At 41.5% G+C, this 25102-nt stretch overlaps 1 protein-coding gene across 1 annotated transcript in view; it reads right to left on the bottom strand.

The window, feature by feature from the left end:
- Positions 1–1984: 1984 nt before the first annotated feature.
- The window catches only part of sema5ba (sema domain, seven thrombospondin repeats (type 1 and type 1-like), transmembrane domain (TM) and short cytoplasmic domain, (semaphorin) 5Ba), a 275773-nt gene continuing 252655 nt past the window's right edge, over positions 1985–25102 (bottom strand). Inside the window, exons 19-23 of the mRNA XM_080498727.1 lie at positions 15494–15664; positions 12418–12555; positions 9888–9932; positions 7459–7664; positions 1985–4574 (exon numbers count right to left, since the gene is read on the bottom strand). Of these exons, the coding sequence (XP_080354853.1) occupies positions 4395–4574; positions 7459–7664; positions 9888–9932; positions 12418–12555; positions 15494–15664 (740 nt within the window). The 3' untranslated portion in view covers positions 1985–4394. The remainder of the gene's footprint in view (positions 4575–7458; positions 7665–9887; positions 9933–12417; positions 12556–15493; positions 15665–25102) is intronic.

Below are 25102 nucleotides of genomic sequence, written 5' to 3' on the forward strand. Positions count from 1 at the left end.
TTACTGATTCCCTTTAAGAGTCGTCCTCAAAATGTATCTTGTTTATCGTACAAGGGATTGAAAAGCAACACATGCAGGGCTGCCTTTCTCTCGTCCATCTTTCTGAGATGATAGAAGCTGAAGGACAGTTGCAACCAACAACTGACTTATTCTATTTCAAATGGATTAAATTGTTACATGACTGGTTGTTTCAGGGTCATGCCATGGATCACTGATCGGAGGACTCAGTAGGCCTGACGCCACGGTTCATGTTACATGAGGCGTTTTTTAGGCCGGGTTTACATGTTTCGAGTTCGAGCTCTGCTTTTACAAAAAAATCATTGTACAACAAAAAGAATCCAATCCAATCCACTTTATTTATATAGCACATTTTAACAACGAAGCGTTGATAATAATAATGAGCTGGGATTAAAAGTGATTGATGGAGGATCAAGGAGAAAATGCTGGTCTTTAACAATTCAAAAGCCCGATGTTCCTGAAGCTTGTTTAACTAAGTCTGTGAGTAGAAAAGTCCAGTACTGAAATGTTAGAAAGGTCAACATTCATTACTGGCTGGTAAATTTGAAAGAGTGATCATGTGTGCAACATCAGAAACGGTCAATGCCAGAGTGCAAAGCATTATGGGAATGATTCACTGACTGACCATGACGGGATAAAAACATCAATATGGTCACATTTGTTGGCATCCATTGTTCACCCCCTCCGGAGCGGTGGGACGTTTTCTTTGAGAACAAAGAAACATGTGCTCACCCTTTGAAAAAATATCGCCATTGATCATGTGGCCCCCTCAACACCCCCAGGTATACAATCTGGCCCCACGAAGACGTACAACTTCATAAGGAGACATGAGGAGCCACCTGAGTCTAGATTATTAACTTGCTGGCCGAGTGAAAAAGCCGTTGAAAAATATTTTTCTATTTCTTTGACTGGATCCACGGAGCTGCAGCAACCCAGGCAGCTCCTCTGCTTGCCAGCCTGAACCTTGCTTCTTCACACCCCACAAGAAGTGCCTGATCGCACCCACGATTATTTGCAGACTTCCCCGTGTTTGGACAGTTGTAGACCTGACTTGTTTTACACCCTGGGCAAACACCTGCCGCCACCAGACACACCTGAGACGGTGATTCTCATTTCCTGTGTAGCGCGGTGCACCCTATACACGTCTCTCAGAGCAAAATCCACAGCTGAATATAACAAATTCTCCCGATTCACCACATTCCTGACAGATTAATGAAAGTGACAATACACAAAGCCGCAGTGCAGCTGTGCACAGTTTGCAACACAGCAGAACAATAATGCTGATGGTGCGTAACGACTCCTGAAGATCCACCACCGTTTCCTGCTCTTACTTGGAACTCATGATAAAAGGTGGCGACTGTCCGTGACGGCGTGACGCCTCGAACCTGAATCATAGAGTTCAGGTCAAAATCATTATCCACGGTCAGGAACTGAGATTTGCGCCAAACTTGTGGTTGTTTTGTGTAAACACACCTTTAACAGCTCCACAACCATCGTCTTGCTTTTCTGCTCGTGACTTAAAACTTCATCAACCATATTAATTACACATTATTTGAATGAACTCAGCATCTGCAAATGTTTCTTACCTTTTTCTAATTCTGATGGTCATGTGTGTTTGGTGTCAGTTGCTGGTTTGTCGATGCGTGTCAAAGTATTTCAGAGGTTGTTTTGTGCATCTTAATGTGGATTTGATTCCAGGTGGAGTCACACCTTTTTTCTTTTTTTTTTCCATTGACGTTCATATGACGTCCAGACAAGGCGTCCAGGAAATGTCCAGGAAATTCATACAAAAATCTTTAATTGCGGCTTTTAGCAACACCAGTTTTGGCTCAGTGCATGGGGTAGAACAGTAGGATTGTATATTGAATACATTTTAACCCCCCCCCCCCCAAAATGCTGCGGTATAGTTCGCACACTGAGAATATACTCTTCATTGCTTCAAAGTCAAGGGAGACACACCACTGCATTGGCATCAAGGTTTATTGTCCTTTTGTAATGTACAATATACAAAAATATAGGGTACCAAAAAATTCACAGTGTCTAAAAGGCAGTGATTACAGTCTACATGACAGGTCTAACAGTACACCTGGTAAGTTGCATAGAAGGACACAGAGCCTCACATAGCAGGAGACAGAGCTCAGAACTGACCAATCAGGCAAGCGGCGTTCAGACTGGGTTGGTCAGGGAGGATAATTCATCTCAAAACCTGCATGTTTGGAATTAGAAGTCTCCTTTAGACTCAGTTTTTACCATGTTTAATATTTGATAGTGGTGGGAATCTGATGTTTGAGCAGCTGGGAAAGGTCGTGAGCCGCGGGTGCTCGGTCACATTGTGGAGCTCTGTCCCCAAACAAACCTCCTGGTTGGTGTGTACTTAGCTGCTGCACTTTTTTTTAAACTATAAGGCTTTTTTTTTTCTCTTAAACAAACAGTGTTAGCTATACAATATACAGATACATTTACACACTCCTTTCTCAGAGACATTAAATGGGCTGAAGGCTGTCGCTCCTATTTACAGATAGAGCTCTCATCTCGTGCATGTACATTAGCTGAACTGAAAATAGCATCGCTGGGTTAGCGTTCATCGATCAGGCAATAATAATAAAATATAGCTGTGAAAATGCCCTTTTACAAACCGAGCCTTTGACTATAAATAATGTCCGCTCCATGTGTGCCGGGCGACGCTTTAACTTAAATTGTAAAAACCAGCAGGATGCCTCGATAGTGACTGAATGTGGAAAAACTCACAAGAAATAAAAAGACAATCATCTTTACAGACCTCATAGTCATATGTATGAAAGCATTTACATTATACAAAATACAGTAATCCTCCTTTCTTCATGCATACAGTACATGTGTTACATGTACGCACATCCACGCACGCATGCATCCCCTTTGACTTTCACACATCTGAGTGAGCATAATTCAGATTTCCTTTTTTTGTTTTTTATTTTCCTTTTTCGGTGGAATCAAATGGACGTTTTTATTAGTTGCTCTTTTGTGAAAAACACTGTTACTTAAAGTCTTTTTTTTTTTTTGTATAGTTTTATTCATCCGCTTTATGAAATGAAGATGGTTATGAACCATGTGGAACAATCAAAACAAATGTTCAGCTAAGTGATATTAGAGAAACAAGAATTAATCAGTTACATCTTACTCAACAAAATATTTCCTCCTATGCTACGGCTCGTCTGAGCGTAAAACAATTATCTTTAAAAAACAAAACAAACAAACATTAAAAAAAGGAACAAGTGCCATTCTACTAGCTTATTCTACCATCATAAAAAAACCACTCCAGTTATTCAGCACACTGGCCATATTTGATATGACCACCGAGCTATTTAACACTCAGTAGAATCGATGCATCGATTGGAGAATCAATCAATTCCCTTTCAGAAGTCTTCATTGTTCTTTTGGGGGTAAAGATAAAGAAGAAACAAAAAAGCAGACTCTCAAACTTCTCCTCAAATGTCTTTGCATGTAAAAGGCCTCCGATCTTAAGCAAATGGAAAATTCCTCTCCAGCCATCCGAAACGGGAGTCAACTCCGATGTTATCTCCTCTCCAATGCAGGATATCAACAATAGGTGCCGTGCATTTGGCCTCAAACAGCTGCGCTGATATTGATCTGTAATTTATTTCGTCATCGACTTCTTTGATTTCTCTCTTTTGTTGTTGTTCTTTCTCTGTGCTTTTGTTTCAAGGACAGAATGACTCGCTGCCGTTTGTTCTGCTCCCATCGCCGAGGGACTCGAAGTTCATTACAGGCTGAGAGTGTAGTTTGTAATGAAAGGGCGTGCAACAGGGACTCGGATTTGGAGAGGTATTTCAGTGTATTTTGCTTCTGCTTGACTCGGCACCTGTGCAGAGGTGGTACGATCGGAGCAACCTCTCTGGATCCACACGGGTCCCTACAATAACACTCCCCCAGCTGGTTGCACAAGTTCAAGACCGCACCAGGATGGTGTGTGTGTGTGTGTGTGTGTGTGTGTGTGTGTGTGTGTGTGTGTGTGTGTGTGTGTGTGTGTGTGTGTGTGTGTGTGTGTGTGTGTGTGTGTGTGTGTGTGTGTGTGTGTGTGTGTGTGTGTGTGTGTGTGTGTGTGTGTGTGTGTGTGTAAGGGGGTTTCATTGTTGTCCATATGTCCCGGATGGAAAGTTCCAAAATCACCCTTGAAAACACAAACCCTCTCATGCAGAAGAGTCGACTGGGAGGAAGAGACTGCGTGGAGGAATCCAGTCTGAGGAACAGCTCAGTTCACATGGTGTTGGTTATGTCACCATGGGGATCAGGGGTGGGGTCTGATTGAGGGGGGGGTCGGGGGGGGGGGGGGGGGGGGGGGGGGGGGTGACCAGAGGGAGGTGGTGGTAGGCTGCGTCTCAGCTGTTGTTGTTACTGTGGTTGTAGGTCCTGCACGGCGAAGGGGAGGAGTTGGGCTGGTAGTCGAACTTGCCCAGGGGCGTGGGATAGTAGGTGGTGGTGTACACGTTGGTCTGCTGCAGCGGTGTTGGGTAAAAGTTGGACCTTTCATCCGGCAGCAGGTTGTTTTTGTTCAGTGTCTGGAACGATAACATAGAAGACAAAGGAGGAATCAAACCTTCGCTCCGGATCACGATCATAGATGATTTGACACGGCAGCACACGAAAATGAAAACACAAAGTTTGCAGGAAATACCAGGAAATTTGATTAATTATTTTCTTTGTGTTGACCTTGAATCATATACTCATGGAAAACAGGATTGTTTGCCATTTAAATTGGTCAGGAAGAGACATTTGTGGGATGAGCAACGGCGCTAAATCTGATGAATCGGTCAATGACATGAATTTCCAAAGTCCAGCCCTGGGGCCCATCATCATCCAAGGTTCAGATTCTATACAGTCTTCACCTTTTGTCCAAACGCATAATATATTTGATTCAACAGAACAAATCATTGCATGAAAATGCTCTGAACTTAATGAGTCTAAGGGCCAATCACAGCCTTTCCTGACTGTTGTCTTGATGGTCCAGGCTACCACTGAGCTGCAGGTGTAAACTGGAGGATGGGCTTCAGTTCAGGTGTTCAACTTTAAACAACAAATACCCTTTGAGCCAATGCATCATGGAATGATACGATCATTTTGTCATGCATGCGTGTATAACCAGGATTCTTGATAGTAAACTATGCGAGCTGCCTTCTGACAGTGATCTTAGCTTCTAACTTGAAAAGAACATATTTTCAAAGTAATACAGCTTGTTTCCTGGTGCAAGCCTCCTTGTCAGGTATTTTGTTAGATTTCATGTAAGTGCACTTCATTATAAGTGAAGCAATTTGCTTATTGTATTTCAGGATACAGACACTCTTTTGCAGAAAGAGCCGGGTAAAGAAAAAATATCTGGTTCTTTTCAGACACTCTTGAGGATTCGAGAGTGTATCTTTATATTTTTCTAAGAGCTACTGATAATACCAAGTAGTGATTTTTGCCTGCAGGTGAATAAAATACCTCTGGTAGCCTTGGGGTTATAGCTTGTGAGTGTGTGTGAGTGTATTCATAACCACAGCAAACCAATTTAACAAATTTAATTTAGAACTTGTCAAGCATGCTCAATACTCTAATATATGAGATGGAGGGAATTCATTGGCGCCCTTTTAAATAAAAACAAGTCCAAAACCCACATTTTATTCTAATGCAATTGCTGAGTGTCTGGTAAAAGCTGAACATAAGGTGAAACTCTTTCCAGGGGAAGCATTAGACTAATGTAATCCATCTGAACAGCTCTGGGGACCGAGGCACGGAGATAATCAGGTTAGAGTCAGGGAAATACACAACGCTGGGAAATATAAATTGGCCCGGAGGAGGGAGAACCTACTGCACGAGCAGCGCCGCGGCGGTACACGGTGACATCGGCTGCACGTCCGGCACAGTCTGGCCTCCCCCCTCTGGTCATTAAAGCTAATGAGTTTGAGCTCTCGACGCTGCGACGGCTGTCAGCGCCGCGTCTGCACAGCCAGAACCACAAGAGTGAGGACGGGAGGGATCACAAACAGGGATGTGGAGCTGTGGTTAGGCTGATTCTCAGACAAATGATGTGCAGGGCAAAAATAACTGAGGGTTAATTAAACTGACACGTTTAAGCTAATAGTGAATGAGCAAAGACACAAAGGCTTGTTTGCTTTTTGATGCATCATCACGCAACAGTAAATAAATGAAAATGATTGCTATTAAATGACTAAGTCAGCGGCTGGTTGCTGAGCTTTAATTGCTCTGAGATTGTTGAAATCCTGAATAAGACACATTCTGGATGTCACTGACTTTTATGAGAATCAAACAGGGCGGTTCAAAGAAAAAAGAAGACTAACCACAAATGGGTGGGACCAAACGAACCAAACAAGCTTTTTGTGGTTGTGAGAAGAATCTGGAGTAATAAACTCCAGGTACAATAGTTTTCGTAGTACAAGCTATTTTTAAGTGTTAAGATGCTGATGCGATTAAGAAATGGCTAATATGTTTATTATATACCAATACATACCCTATATGACCATTAGATGTCACTGCATGACATCAGAATGCTGCCAACATACAATGAAAAACTTCCATCATTAAGAATGCATTATTAGTATTATCTGGACTATCACTTTTTGGAAAAGTTATTTGGCTGGTCAGTTGACTTATATTAATTCACTGAAATAAACCACTTCATACCATCTGGGACCACAAGAGGTCATTGAAAGAGTGCAGAGTGTGAGAAACTTGTGAGGAACTGGAGAAAAACAGGAACCATGACTGCAATGAATAAAAGAATCGTAACAGCCAAGGAACAAATTCACAGATATAATTGTACTCGGACTTCGGTTTGTGTGTGTGTTTAGTTTTTTCCCCTGTTCATAGTGAGTTTTTGACACATGTGACTTGTAGTCCAGATTCTAGGTTTGGCACAGGTGAGAACATGCTCCCTCCACGCCATTAACCATCACATTCAGGTCCATTGCAACCTCACTACATTGACCTTCAGGGGCCTTCTTCATTAAGATGGTTTGTCTTTCAATGGTTTCAGACAAGCAGGAAAACATCACAAGTTGTTGATGCCAGGAAACCAAAGTCGACTAAAACTCCTCACAGTGGTGGCGTGAGGAGTGTCACTTGTTGTGACTGTGAATGTGAATGCACAGCAGAGTGATGGCAGTGGGAGGGTTGGGGACTTCATGAAGCTAATGAGCACCATTCATAAAGTCTACAGTGTTCCTACAGACAGGCTGGAGGCCTCCACCGGAGGGTTTTACATAAAAGCAAGGAGGAATAAAAATGAACAGTGATTCATCTTCTGTGGTTGGTGGGATATTGAGATAAATGAATGAATAAAACTTCTAAATAAAACATGAATTACAATAGTTGTCCTTGAATCTTTAACATTTTTACTATTTTGTAACACTGAGCAGTTGTATTCTCATTTCTGGAATCGCTCACCTTAAACTCCATGGGCGTGTACTTCTCGTTCTTTGGTGTGGTGTTGCCCTTGTAGTTGAGGTGGTTCGGGGTGGTGGGGTGGATGATGGCCGACTCCTGCGAAGGCTTGTGGAAGCGTTGACAGTACACGTAGATGAGGAAGGACAGCAGCCCGGCACCCAGGAAGCAGGACACTCCAGTGGCAATCAGGTGGATGGAGGTGAATGCTGGGAAATGAAGGCAGCGTGGCATTAGTAAACTGGGGGTGTTCAACCCCTCTGGAGTGCTAAAGTCAAAATACACCTGCCCACATGTCACTGCAAGGAATACATGTAGATCATCCAACTGAAGAAAAATCTGAAAGGAAACAGTTTAATTCAATCTGGACTTATTTCCTTTGCAACTCAGGTAGATTTCCCTACAAGTTCAACCTGTAGGGAGAAGTTAGTGAATTAGGAACTAAAACAGCTACAACTAGTGTAAGTGGCTCAAAAAGGAAAAGTTAAAACAGTTAAAGATAAATGTGCTAAAAAATGGCAAAAGAAAGGATAAAACCACCCAATGCCTATACTGATGACACTATAGTTTACTTTAGTTCTTCATCCCTGGTTCAGGCGTTTGGGTTTTTACACTCTGCGTTCAATATTGTTGGGGCGGTACAGCTCGGCTGTCTCCCAATCGGAAGGTTGCAGGTTCAATTCTCATTCTCCTCGGCTTACATATCGAAGTGTCCTTGGAGACACTGACACTGAACCCCAAACTGCTCTTGAATGCAGAGACTCTGCTCATTGTAGATTTCTTCCAGAAATAACCACCCCTCAGGGTAAACAAATGGAATGTGTCAGTAGTTAGTATCTTGATCTAGAACTTTCTTTTAAAGAGCACATTGCAATTTTGGTTCACAAACTTAAAATCAAGACTCAATTTTATTTTCGTAACAAACCATGTTTTTTCCCTAAGTGCTTGTAAATGACTTCTGTCAGCAACATTTTTACCACTTATCGACTATGTTCTTTAGATGAGTGCTTCCTCAAAATGTCTGCAGTCCTTGAACACAGTGAATATTGTGCCTCAAGGTTTGCGACCAGTTGCGGTCTGACCACTGTGAACTGTAGCAGAGCAGAGTGGCTTCAGCCAGAGTGAGGAGCTTCATCCTCTGGATGACCTTAATATGCAAGACTCTTCTTGGCTTGTTTCCTTCCTATCTATGTGCTCTTCTCCAGAGAACCAACAGCCATTATTCCCTACATGCAAATGACATTCTTCAACTCCATGTTCAGACTGAACTGGGAAAGTGAGCTTTTAGTTTTCCTGCCTGGAACTAAACACAAACTAAAATGTCCTTAAACCATTTCCATTCGTTATTACTCTTCAAAGAGTGAGGATCGAATGGTCTCACCAGTTTAATTAACTTGGCTAAAATGGCTAAACCAAAAACACTAATGGCTAAAATAGCCAAATCACTAAATGAAACTCAAAAATGAAAAGAACAGTTACTACAGAACTAAAAAAGATTAAAATACTAAAAAGTGGCAAAAAAAATCCTCCCAAAAAGCTGATGAAAAGCTTCAACCTTTACATGTAGTTTTGCAATGTTTTCTAAAGGCATAGCTTATGAAATGTAATAAATTCAAATGAAAGTTACTATAACCATTTTCACTTTTTGCCATTTAAGATGTGTTTAATGTTATTTCTTTTAGCAGTTTCAGCTATTTTTTACTGTTTCTGTAAGCCATTTTAGTTTAAAAAAAATAAAAAAAAATAAATAAACAAATAAACAAATAAATAAATAAATACATATAAATTTTCTTGTTCAGCATTTTTTTTATCATTCTAAACTGAGTCATTTGATCTTTTTAGCAGGCTAGCTGTTTAAAAACAGCATTAGCTTTATTTTGAAAGTTGGACAGATGAAATTAATTTGGTAGAAAGTTGATATAAAAATGCTTTTTTTAGTCATTTTCCTCTCACAGAAAAGACTGAAGTCTTCATGTTTAAGCAGAGTATGTCAAAATAGTCCTTCAGAGAGTGAATGTACATCAGAGAGTGAAACATCATCCACTCTGACACTTAATGAGCTTTATTCCTTCACATTGAATGGCTTCCTGAATAAAAAGAGACACATCCATTCAGTTCACCAGGCTGAGCTAAGAAAGCAACCGAATAAGAACAAAGTTTAAACTTGTGATTGTTCAAATTTATCATTTAAACTTCTGCAAAACGTTTATTTTGCAGAATCTTTCAGGCAGTTATGAGTCCATAAACAAGTTCTTTGTGCATTTAAGTCCTGATGGGCTGTTTAAACAGTGCAACAACAGACCCATAGTGAACACTACTGCATGGAAATGCACATGAACATCTGTGGAAACACGGGGAGGGTCGAAACAAAGCCAAACATCTGTAACATGCACACAGAGAGATGAAGAGGAGGCAGCTGCTCGTCCACTTACCTCCACACTGTTGGTCCTGATCAAAACCAGATGCAGGGAGAATGACTGTGGAGACACACACACACACACACAGACAGACATCAGGGGAGGTTGACACATGCAGAAACACAATGAGACGTTGAAATGTCTTCTCGGTGTTACAGGATGGAAATCTTTCATGGTCACACTGCAGTAGAATTTAATGGCAGAGCAACTGATTAATGTTGGGGCTCCGTGTTTCTTCGCAGGCGTCCTTCTCCTCTGCAAGTGACCTCAACAAATCCATCCTTCGCCTCATTGGAATTTACAATAAAATTAGATGTTGTGACAAGCCATTAATATTAATCGCTTTCATCACCGCTCATTAGGGATTTGGAGCCTGACAAGGCGTTGTGCGGGCGGGGGCGGCGGGGGTGGCGGGGGCTAAACGTGTCGGATTCAGGCCCACTCATTACGGTTAATTAAGAAAAGCAGGTGAGTTTGGTACAGGGGAAGAGACACACGCAAGATGTTGGCCGTGATGTTGCCGCTCAACCACGAAACGTCTGAGTAGGGAAGATAAACAAGCTGGTTCCCAACGAGCTGCAGCCAATAAAGGGTTGGCCAAAAGTCTGACGGCGGGAAGTCTCTTAACCGAACTCAAGAGTCAACTGGAGATAAGAAGTGGCTGATCGTCTCAATAGCAGGGATCTGCTCCAATCCCCTGAGCTGCTACCATATATTCCCAACAATCTGCTTTCTGGTTTTCTTCGTCACAGTCAGTTTTCTCAGGTATTCTCCAATCTTGAACATGTTTTTCAGTCTAAACTATTTCTGCAGCGCCTCCATCTTTTCATTGTTTGGCAAAATCAGTCAATATGATCGTAATGGAGTTAAATATCGATATATGTTGATGTACAAGTCGCTTCCATTGTTGGTCAAGTTACTTCGAAATAGTAATTAGTGACTGATTACTTCCCTGACAAGTAATGCAGTTACTTTACTGATTAGTTACTTTCAAATGTAACTACTAGTTTAGTTACTTTTCAGAAACATGATGCACAGCCCGAATAGGCTATAAAGCAATAGACCTTTCAACCTCATTCTGTTGGTTCTGCAGATTCTATCATATTAAACTGAATTGAATGAAACTGACTTATTAAAGCCTGTTTGGACTTTGTTTTGAAATCAATGAACAATTAAACCTATTTTGTTCACATTACAGCATATTTTACTGAAATACAGCCGGTATTTCTTCTATTAACTTATGTTAAGACTCAGATGGGAAGAGAGGCTGAATGACTGATGTACAAACATTTTCAGGCACTTTCACCGCGACTCACCCAGAATGAAACTGACTCTAAATCCAGATGTTTTTCAAGCATTAAATGCTGTTTAAATGCCATATTGTCTCCTGTTGTTTACACTGTGTGCTGTTTACACTGACTGTTGTTTACACTGTGTGTTGTTTATACTGTGTGTTGTTTACAATGTCTGCTGTTTACACTGTCTGTTGTGTTGCTTACACTGACTGTTGTTTACACTGTGTGTTCTTTACACTGTGTGTTGTTTACACTGAATTTTGTTTACACTGACCTTTGTTTACACCGACATTTGTTTACACGGTGTGTTGTTTATACTATCCCTTGTTGTTTACATTAACTGTTGGTTACACTGTGCTGTTTAATCTGTCTGTTGTTTACAATGTCAGTTGTTTACACTGTGTGTTGTTTACATTGTTGTTTATACTGACTACTGTTTACACTGTCTGTTGTTTACACTCTTGTTTACACGGTCACACTGTTGTTTACACTGTTGTTGTGCCGCTGATACGTCATTGTTGTGGGAACACAACACAACACAAAATCATGGTTCAGGAATGTAGTAATGGATAGATGGATAGATGGATAGATGGATAGATGGATAGATGGATAGATGGATAGATGGATAGATGGATAGATGGATAGATGGATAGATGGATAGATAGATAGATAGATAGATAGATAGATAGATAGATAGCTTTATTTGTCATGGTACCGGGGAGTACAACGAAAATTGTAAAAATGATTGTAAGTACATAATGCTTGTGGGAAAGTAACAGTAATCTAATAACTGCTTCACAAAAGTCATCCCTTTGTTTAATAGTTACTTAAAAAGTAATCAGATTACACAGACAGTAAGATGCTACTGCCCAGCGATGGTCGCTTCTTAAAATAATAGTTTACACTGAGTGTTGTTTACACTGACTGTTTACACTTACTTTTGTTTATACTTGGTGTTGTTTACACTGTATGTTGTTTGGTGTTGTTTTGATGTAGCAAAGTCCGCACGTGGTCGCGGACACTGGTAGCATGAATGCGCCTTAAACGTGTTTCATACATGTCAGCACATTGATCTGAAGTCAAAGTGACTTCATTCTCATGTCCATCGTTCTCGTGCTGTTAGAGGGCTGGCTCTTCCTGCGGTGGAGTCGTCGTCATACAACAAGGCAGAAGACTGCAGGGAGCTCGGTGACGTTGGTAAAGCAGAAGAACGACAGCAGTCCTCAAACTTCAAGCGTTGACCGACTCACCAGGTATTTCATTGCAGTCCCTGCGCTGCGTGGCGTTCCCCACACAGGGGGCGTTTCCCTGGGCACCACACACCCGACTTCTCATCTGCAAGCCGGAGTCATCGCAGGCCGACCAGAGCGACCAGGCCATCCAGCCACCTACACACAGAGAGCAGAGCACCGTGACGGCCATCGGAGAATCGGCGCCCACCCAAGCTGTCGCCACCCGCGGCCGCCAACCCTCCCAGGCTGCCAGACACACTGAGCAGTGTTTGACACGTAAACAGGACTGCAGCAGTAAAAACCCAGAGTTTGTTTAGTGCATGCCGGAGATGTTTGTCTCCGGAGCCTCAGCTTTTGTACTGTTTCTCCACAGCGGGCGAGCAAACCGCGAAACACAACGCCTCCCAACTTCCAGCTCCTCGCTTTGCACCCTGCACCCACTGCCACCGCCATTCAGAACCAGCAGCTTGTTATTCAGCTTTGGGTGAGAGAGCGAGAGAGAGAGAGAGAGAGAGAGAGGCTAAAGGGCAGGCCTCTTTACCTTTCCTACCAATCTGACGCTCGCCACCAAGCTGCTCCATCTGTTCTCTCCTCTCTGCACAAGCATCTAGACACAAAACACACCACCACAAACTTGTTTAATAGCGCTGCCTCGCTACAACTTTGCTTTAATTGCTTCATTTGTTCCCATTTCTTCATGTCACCCATCCGGCCTTATCAGTATTCCGCCCCGACGCCCCCCTCCCCACTGTCCTCCATTACTGGGGGACACTTTAATCAAATGACCAGCGACAGAGGCATCAAATATCCCGGTGATTGACAATCGGCTCGCCTCTAATTACACATGCAGAGCGCCTGGGAGGACCCCTCTGGATGGCTGACGTCCCGCCTGTCAATAACAGAAACCCACGGCAGGCCAGAGAGGCTGTTAGTGACGGGCCAAGCTAACGTGTTGGTGCGAGTCAGACAGGAAACATTAAACTGGTCAGGTCACTGATTAGCAACCCGGCTAACATGACCACAGTGTGTGTGTGTGTGTGTGTGTGTGTGTGTGTGTGTGTGTGTGTGTGTGTGTGTGTGTGTGTGTGTGTGTGTGTGTGTGTGTGTGTGTGTGTGTGTGTGTGTGTGTGTGTGTGTGTGTGTGTGTGTGTGTGTGTGTGTGTGTGTGTGTGTGTGTGTGTAATTACCAGGGAGGCTGAATGCTATTCTCCCTCTGAATGACAGATTGACTAACTCAAAATGAAAAGCATCTGAGAGGAAAAAAAGATTGTTAAAGGGAAACAATTTAATTCGGGCAGAAATAATCTGCACTACAAGACATCTGTCGGGAGGCAGCCATAGTTTTGAAAAAACATCCCAAGATGATGAATATCTGTATTTATGCATTACCAGAAAAGAAATGGAGAAAACACAGAGGGCCGTTTTGATATTAAAACCTGGAATCGGATGGAGCTGAAACCTCATGAGTTCTCATACTGGAAGTTTTTCTTATCCTCCTGGATTAGCAAGCAGATCTCATGAATATTTCAGTATAGAATGAGGGGGAGGTGTGGTGGGCCTTTTTTTTATACATCTCACAAATGATCACATTTGAAGGAAGCAAGAAAACCCATAAATTAACGATAAAAATAAAAGCTCATTAGCTGCCATATGGTTTGAGCACTACATCCAGATTATTGAGCATCTTCCTCCTCTAACATGAGATTATAGAGCATTGTCCTCCTCTAACATCAGATTATAAAGCATCGTCCCCCTCTAACATCATATTATAGAGCATCTTCCTCTAACATCAGATTATAGAGCATCGCCCCTCCAACATCAGATTATAGAGCATCTTTCTCCAACATCAGATTATAGAGCATCCTCCTCCTCTAACATCAGATAATAGAGCATCATCCTTCTAACATCAGATTATAGAGCAGCTTCCTCCTCTAACATCAGATAATAGAGCATCATCCTTCTAACATCAGATTATAGAGCATCTTCCTCTCACCAATATATTCAGCTCAATTAAATGAATGAGTGAATCAGTCACCGACACACAGCAGCACTGCAATATTATGTGTGTTCAAAATATAAAGATCCTAATCCAGAGAAAACCAACTAATTAGTAATTAATCAACTTTTCTGACCATTATAAAAATGGCTGTATCAGTTTGTGTCTAAAGCCCGGTTCCCACGACAGGATCATCAGGCTGATTTTGGCCCTGATTCTCTCCTTCAGACAATCTTAAGGACGCTCAGATCATCATAAAATAATCTTATCAGATATTCCTGCTGTGTGTGCTGTGTTAAGACTGCTCTCTTCTGCTCGGAAGGATGTCGGGACAGCACCGATCTGAGATCGGAGATATTCAACATGTTGGATTGTTTTGGCCCAAGTTCTCACTGGGTGTGGTGTCCCCTGTGCCCCAAGGCTGTTGACTGTGACACGTAGCCAATCAGAAAGTGAGGTGATGAAGTGGTGAGGAAACCCTGCACAGGGGCAGGGAATCCAAAAATGACGAACCAACGCTTCTTCTTTTTAAAATGTGTGATTTTTTTTTTGAAAAAAAAAGATCGCCATTGCATCCTCTTCGTCTGCCAGGTTTGTTGACTCTGGAATCCCGTTTGATCTCGTGAGGTTTTGCGAGATTTCCCGTCTGATCTGGGGATGTTAGCGAGTGAATTTGGTTCGTGTATGGTGTGTTGATGTTGCCAAGTGGCTGTACGCCACACACGGTATGACCAAAACTGTTAAACCTGTGATTATTTATCACCGTGTGTGTGGTCTCTTAGGTTTGGGAAATCTGCCGATCCTGCCATGTGAACCGGGCTCTCTCTCTCTCTCTCTCTCTCTCTCTCTCTCTCTCTAATGCATTAGGTGAGATTTCCATATGTACTCTTTCTGGTTGCCATGGTGAGAAACAGCAGGAAGCGCCGCAGCCAAAGGTTGTTTTCTCAGCATGACACTGTTTATCTTTTCATCCATGTAAAAACCTGCTCTCTTTATGAGCGGCAGATGAAAGAAGCACTTTATCAGACAGACAGGACGGAGGTGTCCTGGGGTAGGACGGGATGAAAGTCACTCAGACGTTTTGGTGTGAGGCCTTACCATCGCAGGTGTGTGTGTTGCACAGAGCCTCTTCGGTGTGCAGCCCGATGCAGATGTCTCCTCCGTTAGCAGGGGCGGGGCTATTGCAGGAGCGGGTGCGTTGGTAGTGACCGCCACCACATCCCACTGAGCACTGAGACCAGGACGACCAGCAGGACCACGCTCCTCGCACTGCAACACACACAGTCCTCATGTAGTCACTGCCGTTTGCACACCAGCCATTCACAAAGTCCAGGAGCCATGAAATTATTAATATCCAGTCTGAGTCTAAACCTTTGTTCCAGAAACCGAACACATCAATATGACTCATGGCTATAAAGTAATACATGCACAAACAGGGTAACTGGCACATCTTTAACAAAATTGTTATTCTGTTATTCTGAGACGTAGAGGCCAGCATTCAAGCGGCGTTTTCACAACAACATTTTAAAAATGAAAACGCAAAACTTTCTTTTGCATTCTGAATATGGCTCCGGGGAAACATAACTTTTTGAAAACTGTGCAACTTTATCTCCAATGCAACAAGTGAAAATGCAACATTTCGAATGGGCTCCAATTCCGTCCCCGTAGAAATGGGGCACAACCCAACTTTTTTAGCTTTATTTTGACAGTCACTGTAATAACAATCCAACTTAGTAGTTTTATTTTGACAGTCACCGTAATAGTCATCCAACTTGATGGTCTGTCCACTAGAATGCCCATGAGCTCACATTGTTGATGTTTAGAGCTCATTGTTCTCTTCTGTGTGTGTGTGTGTGTGTGTGTGTGTGTGTGTGTGTGTGTGTGTGTGTGTGTGTATGTGTGTGTGCACGCGTACAAACGTGGCTCCATTATAAAAATAGCACCAATTTGTGCCCCAGAATGCCAACTACTTTGCTTTTAGCATTTCTGCTATTTTTGTGTAAATGGACACTGTTTTCAAAATGCAGATAGATTTTAAAAGTGGCAAAACACATTAAATCATTCTATGCATTGTTGAAATTTGTATTAAACAAAATTATTCATATAATTTCCAATAGAATCAGATCTAAAAATGTGTCTGTCCAACTCTGCCTGTCAGATCAAAAGCCAAATGTTGCAATTTTTGAGATTTCTCGTCCTGTATTCTAACTTTCTCCTTTTTTTTGTGTTCTGTTCTTATGACGTCGCTCTCATTATGTCCAAGCTCTTTCTCCTCCTCCCTCTTCCTGATCTCGCATCACTTCACTGCCCCCTCATTGATCGCTCCTTCCCACGGGGGCCGTTAATGTTTCGTCAGGTCTAATCAGAGGAACGTGACGGGCTAATTGAGCGACTTGTTGATTGGCTGACGCCCGTCAGATCGCCGGAGGCCGGCAGCGTTGCCAGGTAACCTCACAGTGCTGCAGAAAACTCCATTAGCTGAGTGGATTAGTGTGACACAGAGTAAAGAAGACTGTGAGCACTTAACTGTGACCAGCGCTGACTGACTCCACTGTTTACCGGAAAACTCTTTGACTGACGGTTGCTTTTATGGTTCCTACAGTCTGCATGTAGAGGTAGACATCCAGCTTATATTTATCCACATATCTTGTATTTTCTTCTGTTTAATGTAAAAATAACTTTCTAGAAACTTATATTTTCACAACATAAATCTGCTTGTCCAGACTTGTAATAATAAGTTATTACTATCATAATGATAATATTATTACATTCTACACTTCAATTCCCACAATGCCTCAATAATGAATAATATTGTTCCATGTTTTGAGTCGGGATGAACCTGATTGCAGTTGTGTAGTGAAATATCCTCGGTTCCATTCCAGACATGGGACCTTGAGGCAGATTTGAATGGGTCTGACCTGACAGTCTCGTATCGTTATAGAAACACTCACAAGTCAGAAGTAGGAATTTCCTGACTTTTATATTTTTTTAGAACATTCTCATGTTTCTGCATATATGTGACTGATTTATGTTTCACTTGTGTCTCTGAGCGTATTGGAGCCTGTCACCTAACCAATTCTGATTGTAGCTTGCACTTTCGCAACCCTGTGTCTATATGTTTGCTCGGTATGAATACATCTGTCTGGAAGTGGCATATGGATAAACAAGATCATGAGAGTGGATGCATGTAGTTTAAATTAGATTCATTCATAGTCTCGTATGGAAACTTGCCAACATCTCACACCAGATTGCATTTTTATTTCTTGACTTTTGTTGCTTTCAGTCCAATAAAGGTTAAAAAATGAAAGATCAGATGTCAGTATCTTGTGATGGGATTTTCATATTGTCCCCATTATTAGTTCACATGCTGCTATTTTGTCATCCTTTCTTGGCCTGTAAGTCAGCCCGTACCACAGGATGGGAGTCACTGGGCTCTTTCTCTCCTTTGACCGGGAACAGTGAACAGTGAACTCCTCTTTGGTTCTGGAACCAGGATGACAAGCATCGATGCAGATTAAATCCAGCAAGTACAAAAAGAGAACTAATTAGCTTACATGCCAAGGTTAATTCTTACCAGGATAAGTAGGCGCCTGCCTGAGAATCGGTGTGTCATTGCAGGAAGCCAAGCTTGTATTGGCTTCATTAAATATCTCCGTGTGTTTCATGTGATCTGCAGCGTTTCAGACTGAGCTCATTGGTTTGTTACTAGGATCTGTGCACGATGCTCTCAATCCTCTCAGTCTTATTCTGTCCTGCCTTGTTTTTGAATCAATCCCTTCTTTGTCCTTGACGTGTTTTTTAATCATTTTTGCTAAGTTGCTTGATGCATCTCACATTGGGATCCTTTGTCCTGAGATCCATCACAATCTGGATTTGTTCTTGTTAAAAATGTTTGATAATGCTACAAAGCCAACAACTTCATTAACGGACCACATTTGGAAAAAAGACTAAAATTGACCAGAATTGAGAGAAAGCAGTGTTGGGATCTCACAAGACCACAGAAAAAGTGGTTCATTTCTAAGGAAAGACAATCTTCATTTGTCATGATACACAGTCATGACATGTGAAGTGTGACCCAGGAATCTGCCCGAGCTTCACACCCAGCAGGGGGTCCTGCCGACACTGCAGTCCCATGCAAATCCTCCCCCATTCCCTCCTCAGTGACTCTGGCTTCCCCCATGTCAGCCAGTCACCGTTTGGTTGGAGGCTCCCAAGATTTGACATCTTCGAATCCCCCACCTTTCCAAAAAGCATTTGCAGAGATTTTCTAAAAAGTTCTGCTCCTGTTCTTTGACGGAGGAGGCGAGTTTCTGGAAGCAGCTCACCCAACATTAGCATACAGCTAACAGCAGAGGCTTCTTCTGACCGACCAAGAGGGTCAGACCTCCCACTGATCCAGAGACCAAGACCCAGAGTCTGATCTCCCATCAACCAGGGAAGATCAACCAGCTTCCCAGGACGAGATCAGGGAAACGACACCTCACAGTCTTCTTGCTCTGTGAACACCACGGAGGAGCTACATCCCAGCAGCTGGGCTGTAGCCCAGCCTGCTAACAGCTAACACCAGAGGCCTGCAACCAAAAGCCTCAACTCCTCTTCTGACCGATCCACCCAGTGTTTGATCAATCAGTAAAACTATCACAGACCAGAACAACCAGCTCCTCAGTCTGGACAAGGGAACAACCAGGACTCTGCAAAGAAGAACGGCTCCTTAATCATCAACTTGGTCTTGGCAGAACCAGTCAACCACAGTTAGCAGGAGGTGCTAACTGCTACAGGAGCTCACAACTTCTCTCCAGCCTTGACAACAACCAAACTCTTTTTTCAAGACATCAAGGAAGTGGAAACAACCAACTGGGCAAATACCTGAGATTAGTTAAACCTGATGCCATGATAGAACCGCTTAACTCTTATGAAGATGTGTTGATTCAATTACAGTGATTGCTTTCTCTTGATAATGATATTAGATTCTATTACAGTGATTGCTTTCTCTTGATAATGATAATAGGAGCAGTTATCAACCTGTAAACCAACGTTAGCGCCGCCACAGACACAGAGTCTGCATGCTAATCTTTGCTTTACTAACCAGTTAACTCACAATCCTACACATATCACATCAAAGACAACATCACACAGATACTGAACACCATCTGACGACTCCATACATTTTACAAAGCAAATCACCTTCACATCAACTCATTCTAGTAGTGGCCGACGGTGCATTTCAGAGCCAGATCTTCGCTACAACCCTCAATAACTTTTTAAAGACTACAAAAACCATGTTACCATGCATAAATGCTTTATAAAAAGCCTTTGCGTCACATATAGATACTCGTGTAGCCAGAATAAATACCTTTATGAAATTGTCCTTTAACAGAGACACACAAGAAGCAGGCGCTTAGGACTAGCTCCCATGTTCCATTGTTCTCCAACACATGGTGGAGAGAGAGGACAGTCTTCCTGCTCTCGAGTAACCTCCATTCTGAATGGAGCTGATTGTGATCCACCATCTTGTTTTGTGGTTCCATCACGTCACACACGCACACACACACACACACACACACACACACACACACACACACACACACACACACACACACACACACACACACACACACACACACACACACACACACACACACACACACACACACACACACACACACACACACACACACACACACACACACAGCTGTATATAGGTAGTTAGAATCTGTGTTTTATTTGTTTTCATTGTTAATAAATATAATTTTTGGAATCATACTTGCTGTTTTATTAATGAGCACAAAGGTGAATGAAATGTCGACCTCTTCTGTGTCAAGAACTCCAAAATCCTTCAAGCTTTATTGTTAATTCTGGTAATTGTAATCAATTTAACTATTAATTCAAATTCCTAATTAAGTGTTTAGTGTATCTTATGACACTGATATAACTGTATTGGCTATCATTTCCTGTTAAACAGGTGGTGCTCCTGAGCTATCTGATACAGATCAGATTAAATTTCAATAAAATAACGAATAACTATCTTTGATCATTATTAATCATTATCGATAGCCAAACTGCCAAAACCAAACATAAATGGTACCCCGTGCCTGAACTCACTACATAAATGGTACCTGGGGGCAATGGCGGCGCGGTGCGGCACACTGCTACCTGAGGGTCTGCAGCCCAGCCTGTAAACGATAAACTCTACACACTTGTACACTGGAACGTAAATAGATGGCCGGACCTGAACTCTGAACTCAGACGATTCATTTTATTGAGTTATGATCCAGACTTTATCTCCTTCAATGAAACCCATCTAGTGGGACAAAACACTATTGATATTAATGGCTGCACATTGTTTGGTCACAATAGGAGGACTCACATTAAAGCGAAAAAAAAGCTCAGGAGGGGTTGGTATCTTTATTAAAAATAATGCACTTCAGGAGTTTGATGTATTCTCTGTTGATAGGCCTAACGAGGGTATCATATGCATTTATCTTAAGCATGTGATTTCAGAATATTCCCTGGCTTTGCTCTCCTTTTACCTTCCCCCTGAAGGATCAATATGGTTTGACCCACAGAGACTATATAGCAATCTTTTGGTTAAAATATATGATTTAGTTGAATGTGATAGAGTATACATCTGTGGAGACTTTGAAAGGCGGACTCGACACTTGGCGGACTGGATGTGTGATTCTGATGTGACCATTCCCCCCAGAGTGGCTGTTATAGATAATATTGTAAACTCTCAAGGGGAAATGTTGATTGAATTTCTTAGAGACAGTAAATGCTGTGTTCTAAATGGTCGAATTTTTGGGAATTATATTTTCACCTCAGTATCTGTTAAAGGAAGAGCAGTGGTGGATTACATTATCATGATTTCCTGTACACCTCCTTCAATTTAGATGTTTCTAGTCCAAAGGAGCTTCGAGACAGAAATGTGTCTGATTTTTATTTATTGGACTATCACTGTAAAATGCATGATCACTCTGTTAGCTCTAACTTTCAAAGGAAGACAAAACACTTTGGCTTCAAGTAATGAACAACCTAAACAATACAAACAAATTAATACAACAAATCTTCCACATCATATCTTTTCAAATGACCGGTCTCAGTCTGCAGTCTCAGTATTTGTAAACAAATTGACCCTTGTTCACCATGAAAATGTGTTGAATGAGGTTAATGGAGATTTTTCTCAATTTGTGTATGATAATAGTAAAAATCATGGCACCAATAGGGGCACTACAAGAAAACAAAATCAAAAAACAAAACAAACTTACTGGAATAAGGAACTATTTACAATGTGGAAAGACTGACTGAAAAAAAAGTATCTTCTGTGCAATAGTATAAATAAACAACAGTTAAAAGGTTAACTTAAAAATAAACAACACCAGTTTGATTAAACACTTTCAAAATGACAGAAAATGAAGTCAAAACGGCGATAGAGTTCAGACCCTCGAATGCCGATGAACTACAGAGGAATGAGTCTTTTTAGTTGTGTATACAAACTGGACACTAGTATTCTTAATGAGAGGTTGACCTGGAATCCTTCAACCTACTGGCTGACAAACAGAATAGGTGTTGGAAGAAAAGAGCCTGTTTAGACCACATTTACACTCTTGTCACTGTCGTAAATGCAAGAAAACAAGAAGAAAAGTCTACTTTTGCTTGTTTTATAGACTTTCGGAAAGCCTTTGTGTTAATCAAGATTTGCTTGGCTATGTGTTATTAAAAATGGGTATTGACGGTAAATTTTATGATTCAGTTAATGCGATTTATAAAAATCCTACTTCTTGTGTTCAAATAGATGAGCACTGAACTGACTGGTTCCAAACACCATATGGTGTAAAACAGGGTGACGTTCTGTCTCTGTCAGGTCTAAACCCCTGAAATAGGTAAATAAAGAGAAGACACGTGAATCAAGAAACAATCAAGGTACTTGCAGCAAGGGAAGACACAAGTTCACCTCACAGGGTTCACCCAGAAGTCTTCACAGAACGCTCTCTACCAGCCTTCTTTATTGATAGCTCAGTGGGCGGGTTCACAAGTTGTAAACACACTGGTTCAAACTGGGTCCTGTGGTCTGTCTTACAGGATTGTAAAAACACAACTAATTCGAAGGGGGGAGAAACCCAAACATTTAACAGATAAAGATCTCATGTGAGGTGCAGGGCTGCAGTCCGCTGCACTCAAAGGTCTGCACAGAATTTGCACAAGCATGAACAAATGATAATGAAACATTTCTCCTTACAGTCTCCCACATTATTTGCCACATACATTAATGATTTAGTAAATGAAGTAAAAGAGGCAGATATGGGCCTTAATGTGGAAGACATGAAACTTTGCATTTTGTTATATGCGGATGACATTGTGTTTTTGACCGAAAATGAATCAGACCTTCAGAAAATGTTGAATAATGTTTATGCTTAGTGCATCAATATGAGACTGATGATAAATTGTGATAAAACCTATGCATTATCAAACGTTAAATTCAGTTTTGGTACTACAGTTCTTTCTGTTACAAAAAAATATTAATATCTTGGATTTACTGTAGATGAACATCTCACCTTTGACGAAGGACAAAGAAATCACTGTCAGAATCCCCAGGTGGAACCCTCGGCGCCATTATAAATAAAATTAAGGCATGTTGTGATCTACGTTATAAGACCTACACTGAGCTGTACAGATCTTGTGTCTGTCTGGTGTTGGACTACAGTGCTGGGGTATGGGGTTGTTGTAAACAAACTCACAGATGAAAAACATTCAGTGCAGAGCTCCAAGGTATTTTCTCTTAAGCCTGCTCTGTATGGAGACATGGGTTGGGAACCATATGAAGTGAGGCATGTCTGTGGTATGGTATGGTAGGGTTATGTAATAGGTTCATCAATATGTCTGACACAAGACTGACCAAACAGATCTTTAAATGGGACCTGACTAATAGATATGTCTGGAGTGTGCAGATGGAGAACATTTTTGTTGATGCTGATCTCCAGTTTATTTTTAGAAACACGCTGAGATATAATGTTGGACAAATTAAAAAAGTCTACTTTGAAAATTATAAACATAAATGGTTAAATTATGTCTTGTGTAAACCAAAGCTGAGAACATATTGTTTGATAAAAGATCATTTTGGTCCTGAACCATATGTGACCCTGAACCTACTCAGAGGTCAAAGGTCAGTCTGTGCTCAGCTGAGGTTTGGGACTCTGCCCCTGGAGACGGGTCGATTCCACTCGGTCCCAGAGGAGGAGCGGACATGTTGTTTGTATCAGTTAAATGATATTGAAAATGAACTGCATTTTGTGTTTTATTGTCCTTTCTACCAGGAACCGCGGAGGCAATTATTCTGTAAACTGGATGTTGTAACTGTACATTTGTTTGAAATGTCAGACGAGGAAAGCCTTAAGTATTTGTTCAAATATAATTCATTTGATTTGGCTAGGTTTTTGCTAAACACTTGGCTTCAACGCAAGAGGATACTCTTTGTTTAATGTCTTTCTGATGTCCGCCTACTGTTCATTTTCTGTCTTATAAGTCCATGTGGGCTGGGCCCCTTTGGGTGCATGACACCAAATAAGAAAAAAACAAAACAAAACAAAACAAAAAAACATTTTTATAAGGTAAGAAATCCCGATAGCTGCATATTCTGTATCCTTAATGAATATGATGACTATTCCATCCTTTCATCCACTATAGTTATTTTTGATTATCAAACTGTATCAAATTTAACAATAATCTCTTTTTTTCCTCCAAGAAATGCAGTCTTTTCATATATTATTATAACATTGGCTGCAACCAATACAATTTAATGTTCCTTCAAAAATTTAACAACTTTGTATGTTTTAAAAAACGACCTAGCAGAGCTTCTTCAGCAACAGCGAATGTGTGAAGGAATGAAACTGCAGGTCTTTCCTTCCTGCTGTTGTCAGACTGTACAATCAGCACTGCGCCTACCACTGCTCATCATCACCATCCTCAACTGAGCAATAAATACTCAATTCTCCAGGGCAATGATACGAGTGTGCAATGCCTATTAGTGCCTCTGTGGAATTGACTATTTTTCAACTGACTGAGCATCTATTGTATATACTGTTGATACTGGTAATCGGCTGTGTGTGTTGCCTGTTGTTATCCCATTTTTGCTGCCTATTTAATATTTTATAGTGTGTGTGTGTGTGTGTGTGTGTGTGTGTGTGTGTGTGTGTGTGTGTGTGTGTGTGTGTGTGTGTGTGTGTGTGTGTGTGTGTGTATTCAATCCACTTCACTTGTAGGACAAACAAAGGCTAATCTAATCTAATCTATTCTATTCTAATCTAATCACTGGCAAATTGTTGCAATATTAGCTCAAATATCTCATCAATTGATTGGCAAGTTATCACTTTATTGGAATAAATGATTGGTTGTGACACAGTTAAGTGGTCTGAATTCATCCCTCAATATGACTAAGGCCATGCAAACTCCAGAACATGCAAACTCCAGAACAGGCAAACTCCAGAACATGCAAACTTCAGAACATGCAAACTCCAGAACATGCAAACTTCAGAACATGCAAACTTCAGAACATGCAAACTCCAGAACAGGCAAACTCCAGAACATGCAAACTTCAGAACATGCAAACTTCAGAACATGCAAACTCCAGAACATGCAAACTCCAGAACATGCAAACTCCAGAACATGCAAACACCCCACAGGAAGGCCTGAAAGCCTGGATGAGACCGCAAA

This window comes from Blennius ocellaris, assembly GCF_963422515.1.
Source record: "Blennius ocellaris genome assembly, chromosome: 6".
In the NCBI taxonomy this organism is placed as follows: domain Eukaryota; kingdom Metazoa; phylum Chordata; class Actinopteri; order Blenniiformes; family Blenniidae; genus Blennius; species Blennius ocellaris.